At 35.7% G+C, this 6,388-nt stretch overlaps 1 protein-coding gene across 2 annotated transcripts in view; it reads left to right on the top strand.

Annotated features, from left to right (window-relative positions):
- osbpl10b (oxysterol binding protein-like 10b) overlaps window positions 1–6,388 on the top strand; it is a 38,530-nt gene that overhangs the window by 22,665 nt on the left and 9,477 nt on the right. For both annotated transcript variants that reach the window (XM_043261791.1, XM_043261790.1), the window contains one exon: window positions 4,200–4,346. In XM_043261791.1, coding sequence (XP_043117726.1) covers window positions 4,200–4,346 — 147 coding nt within the window. The remainder of the gene's footprint in view (window positions 1–4,199; window positions 4,347–6,388) is intronic.

Genomic DNA, 6,388 nt, shown 5'->3' with positions numbered 1-6,388 from the left:
GTTTTCCCAGGAGCTCTATCATGATGTCACCAAAAGTCAGCTGATTTTCATGACCAGTCCTGAAAAGAAAGGTTCAAACAAACAGTGTTTCCTACTACAGCTTCCTTTACAGTCTAAGAATTTTCACACGTATCACTGTAGTGCATATAATGGAGCTAATTGCGTTGTGTACAAAAAGCATCTCTGCGTGCTAAGCTGAAGCCTGGAGCTGTACTTTGAGCTGTGTTTGTGAACACAAGACAGCGGAGTATAATCTGAGATCATGCCAATGACTAATGTGAAGGGTGTAGTACACACTTAATCCTCTGACTAGGGATTTTCTCATTTTCTCGCCCCTTTTTTTTCTTTCCTCTGTTGCTCATCACACACTGAGGCTGTGTTTTGAATAGCATACTATACTCTTATTATTATTATTTTTTTTTATTTAATTTTCTCTATTAAAACCAATGAGACTTGATGTCAGTCAAGATTTAATCACACAAACACACACAATACAATATATATATTTAATTAAAACGCAAAACCTTTTCTAAGATTGCATAATGAGGTCAGGTGATTAAAGGCTAACCATATTCAACCATACTTAGTATACTGTGCAATACACAGTATTCTAGAGATCCATAATGAAATACCACACACACAAACACACACTCACACACACATGCACACATTAGGTTCAGGAGGTTCCTGTGGAGTCATGTGCGGATCAGGCTATGTCATGGGACCGCACAAGGATTAAACACGTCATCTGAAATGATACAGAACACATCACAAACTGATCGTGGCAGAAAGTGTTTGTTTTCTTTTTTTGCTTTGCAGCATTTATACATTACTGTTTAAATGTTTGGGCTCGGTGAGAGTTCTTTTTGAAGAAATCAATATTTTTATTCTGCTAGGATGCGTTAAAATTAATCAAAACATGTGAAAGTAAAGATGTTTATAATGCTAAAAAAGATTTTTTTTTGCAAAAGAAATTGCATAAAAAAAATTATGTAATTAGTGCTGTCAAATGATTGATCTTGATTAATCGCATTTAAAGTAAAGTTTTTTTTTACATAATATATGTATGTGTAATGTATGTATATTTATATATATTTATATATATATATACAATTGGACAAAAATATCGTGACCCCAAAAATTTGAACAATGGCATATATTTATACTTTGATTTATTTAGAAAGTAAAAACAAATCTGCATCTTTAAGGAAATCCTAACATAGCATTTTGAGCAGTAATTAAAGTGGATATTTGGTCAACTGGAAGTGACTGGACAACAAAATTTACATTTCCTTCAATTTTAATAGTTTGCCTTTGGTTTTTGAAACCAAAATTGTTCAACACGATCAGCTAACTACACTTGTCCTCAGAGTTGTGTGCTTGCTCTGAGAAACAGGTGATGCTTGACGTGTGCATTATAATGGGGAAGAGGCAGATGTGGAATTTCTGCAAATGCTCTACGAAAGTGATTTACAGTGTCAGTGGTTTTGACAGATTGAAGGTCATATGGAGGGTCTCAATTTAATCTCTTCACCAATCGTGATCGCTCTCTCTCTCTCTCTCTCTCTCTCTCTCTCTCTCTATTATAATGTTAGCTCCATCCTCCTTGAACCTGAGCAAACAAACCCCATGAAGTTCAGCTGTACTTTTAGCAAGCTGTCTGTGGTGAGTTGAGGCAGCATTCGAGTGTGTGTGTGTGTGTGTGTGTGTGTGTGTGAAAGAGAGAGAGAGAGTAGAGGCTGGCAGAGTGGGAGGGAGCAGTGCTTCCTCAGCTCAGGGACAGCTGGGCAACCAGATAAGAGTGTCAGAGTTAGCGAGAGATCGTGAAAGAGAGAGTTTTATGGATACCATCACGGCTAAACTATGAGATGAACACCCAAGAGCGTGTTTCTGAACCAGCCTTGAAATGAATGTAAGTTTGATGCATGTTTATTCTGTCCTCGAAAGGCAGGGGTGACTCTCTGGAACGCTGGGAGCGAGGGAAGTTGGAAACTTTGTTGTAATGTTTTTATTGGCTCATGTGTTTTTGTGCCAGGATTTTTGCATGTTAAGACTAGCAGTGGAAAACAGAGTGGCATTTTTAAATGTACGTATCGACTTCATCTCTGATTTTTCTCAAAACTCTCTTGGGAGAAATAAAATGAACACAAATGAGACCGTATAAAGCTATAAATGTAATACGGCTCACAAAGCTTTGGTTTTGGTAGAAAACTCTGCCTTTTGATTGCAGACGCGGTTTGACACTTTAAGATCTCTTCTAAAGCTTAAAAGGAGAAAAGTGAAGTTACTGGAGCATGTTCTCTGACAGAAAAGTCTTTAGAAGACAAAGTTTCTATGTTCTCTCTAGTCAGTCTCATTGTTTTGGAAGTAAAAAATCTATTCAACTTTTTCTTGCTTTCCCCTATTCCAAAATCACTATGTGTTTCATTAGCTCTGATTCGATTTGCATAAACAGTCTCGATGTGCAACTTTTCGCTAACTGTTACTGTAACGCTAACAAAACAAAACTACCCAACTGAGCGTCCCCAGAGAAAAGAGGGAACAAATTAATTGTATCGGGTGTCCTTGACATGGTCCTTTGCGAATCATACAAGGACAATACAGAGTACCGTATCCAGTGTTAATTGAACAAGATCCCAGCATGGAACATTGCATTTTGTATTGGTGATGCATTTGAGCTATAGATTTGTGGTCACGCTGAATGTGTGACCTTGCGTGTGACCTCGTTCGCATGTGTTTATTTAATCATATCTGGGATGACGTAAAGGGAAAGAGAAAGTGCTCTGCTCTTGTTCTATGAAATATTCAGGTGGATCGCTGCAGCTCGAAATGAGGACATCCCATCCGGCTCGCTGAGCTCCTGTACTTTTTACAGGAACACAATATTCCTTTTTTACCACTAAGAGAGAACGCTGAAGGAAAGGGAAATATGATAAATGCTTTGCAAGAGAATCTAATAAAATCGAGCCATAACGCCATGGGCAATGGTTTGTGCCCAGTTGTAAGCGCTACCTCTGGGATTGCAGCTTTCACAAAACCCTACTGTTTTACTTTACAGTCAAATCATATCGTAACCCATTTAGATCCCATCTGCTGCCCCTCACTTACTTACATTCATGTGCTTTGAAAAGGAAAAAGGAGTGATCCACGGAGAGAGGATCATGTGATCTGCTTTGCTCATCTGTCAACATTATATACGTAGAGCCCTAAGAGGAAGGGGCTTTTTATACACTTCCCATGATGCTTTGGGACAGGCACTTCTGGATTGCTATTTTACATTATGTATTAGGAACAATGTAATGTTTTTGCATGAATGATTGCAGGAGGTACCGACTACATTAGCTACCCAAGACTGGACACGCATTTGCCTTGAAACCAATGAGCATTTGTCATTTGTAGACAAATATTTTTTATATATAATGTTTATATATATTAATGTTGTCAAATATTCACTTCCAAAATAGAAGTTGAATAAATATAATATATATATATATATATATATATATATATATATATATATATATATATATATGCATTATTAATCATTACATATATATAGAAATTTAGATATATATCTCAAAATATTAGAATAGTTCCTAATATCAAAAAAGGATTTGCAAAACAGAAAAGTTCACTACAAAATTAATTCACTTATATGTACTGACAACTTATAATACAATGACAATACAATAAATTACAACAATTACATTTCAATCATGAGTTAAATAAATTAAATAATACATTTCTTCACATGTCTCTTTTTTTAGTTGCAGTTTCTTTTTGAAACAAAAAAAAATGTCAGCACTATTCAGGTTTCTTCACAAGTGAAAAATTATGCTCTGTGGTGACTTTTCATAAACTTTCATAAAAGAATAATAAAGCAATAATTATGACAATTATAATTTTTATGTTTTTATGTCAGATTTAGGATTTTTTATCTTATAAATTTTATTTTGACTTTTAAAAAAAGTCATGATGAATACATAGACTTTTTTGTCAATTGTAACTTGACTATTTCATAACTTGGATTAACCATTAATTGATTGTTGTTGTTTTTTTTATCTGGTGGATATGTGCTATAGTGTGGGTATATTGGTATTTGATGTATAGAAATTAGGTTAAAATATATATAATTAATAGTAAATAACAAGAGATCTTTGTTCAGTAACCTTTGGAAATTGCCCTGTGTGTGTTTGCAGAACTCCAGCTCCGAATCGGTGGACTCCAGCGAGGAGATCACAGACACAGAAGATAATGAGGAGGAAGACCTCGGAGTCTTGGATGACCAGAGGAGCATCATCCTCCATCTGCTGTCTCAACTCAAGCTGGGCATGGACCTCACACGGGTATATACACACAAACACACACACACACACACACACTTGCTGTTCCACTTAAGCTAATCATGAAGTTGAATTTGTTGGGGAAACAATTTGGCCATCCCAACTTGTGTACGCTTTTCCTTTTCATATACAAACAGGAACCACTCAAGACTATTTATATCCTCTTGATCTCACAGAACAAAGGATGGTTTTCTAGCTTTTTTTACGATTTGGAAATCTTTATTATTAGATTTTTATTATTAGAACATTGTGCCATGCACACACATTGCGTGCCATAAAGGTTTTTTTTTTTTTTTTTTAAGAAAAATGTTTATCTGTAGCTCATTATATCTTGCTTCATATTAAATATGGAGGTGTATGTTATGTCCTTATTTAGAATTTAGTGAACAACCAGCCCCCATCTTTTTTTCTGTGTATTAAAAGGTTTGCATGGACATTGTCTAGCTTGGTCACAGATTGAGAATGTGCCACGCTACGTGAAGTAGAATATTATTAACATAATCATAGCTCAGGGCAAATTCAGTTTCATAATTATACTTTACATAATCAGTTAACAGGAAACGTTATCTGATTTGATGTTCCTATTCGTCCTCGTGATTGGGAATCTAATGGACTAATTCAAGCGTGTCGAGAGGTGTCATGATATTATTGTCCTAATTACGCTTCATCGGCCTGAGGAATGTTTCAGTGTTGTGATATGTTTCTCTTTCTCTACTACCTAGCTCTTCTTTAGTCTAGTTTAGTCTCTCTGAGAGGAACATTTCCTTCTGGGTTTGTGTTTATAGTTCAGCAGGATTTGAGCAGTCATTTGGATAGCTCAGATGATGAAGTTCAGTGATGTGTGTGTGTGTGTGTGTGTGTGTGTGTGTGTGTGTGTGTACTGTAGGCCTCAGGGGGAACGGACAGAGCATTGATCCATGGAGTCAGAATCTGTGATACAGTGACAAGTGTAAAGTTATTATATTATTACATCTTTGAGATCAGTATTAATGTGCCTTTACACTGACAGCTGATCATGTTGCATAAAGTTGAATAACGTAAAGCCAGGTGTAGGTTTAATTATGATTAAGTAAGAACAAGAAACTAATTACAACGACTAGGACGAAATTCCTGCAGTATACCAAATAAATAAGAAATGCTATATACATTGTGTAAAGTAATCAAATTTATAGAAACTATAGCATAAATATTTCTCTTTTGTTAAAAAGTTCATTCTCCCTAAAATAAAGATTTTGTCATTAATCACTTACCCCCATGTTGTTTTATCCTTAAAGCTTTTTTGGTCACTATTAAAGGCTTATGACTGTCCCATTGACCGCCAAGTAAATTACAATGTCAAGGTCCAGAAAAGTATGAAAAATCATCAGCATACTCCATCTGCCATCAGTGGTTCAACCGTAGCATTATAAAGTGATGAGAATCCGCAAAGAAAACACAAATAACAACTGTATTCAATAAATTTGGCACCGTATCACCCTTTTGGAGAGTATCGCTGCATGCAAAATCATTACATTGTGGCTGAAGAGTGCACACTATTATATGTAACGATACTCTCCAAAATGACTTAACAGTGGTGATTTTGTTGAAAATTATTTTGTATAAAATTATTTTAAAATGTTATTGTTTTGGTGGAGAACCCCTTCAGGTTTTTCATGTAATTTAGTCAAGAGTAGTGAGAGATTTTCTCTCTTTTGTTGATAGACAGCGGGAATATTTGACTGCTGTCACTTTAAGACCTGCCCAGATTCCAATATACTGTCACACTACTGTGTTTAAGAGGATACTTGCAAAGACTGGCATTTCAAGAAATGCAAAGGCATGTATTTACCTATTCAAGGCTTATAAAGAGGTTCAGTACTCTTGCACCCTCTTCACGTGTACGCACATCACTGACGGTGTTCAGAAATAGACAGCATGCACGTAGCAAAATGAAGTCTATTTCGCTGCCGATTGCGTTTCAGTGGCTTAAAATCATTCGTCTTTTTTAGCCACAAAGCTTAGAAGCACATGCAAACAATACATTTTTTGTGACCTGTATGTGTTAC

Source organism: Puntigrus tetrazona, chromosome 16 (assembly GCF_018831695.1).
Source record: "Puntigrus tetrazona isolate hp1 chromosome 16, ASM1883169v1, whole genome shotgun sequence".
NCBI classification, from domain to species: Eukaryota; Metazoa; Chordata; class Actinopteri; order Cypriniformes; family Cyprinidae; genus Puntigrus; species Puntigrus tetrazona.
This window is presented reverse-complemented; position numbering and strand designations above follow the sequence as displayed.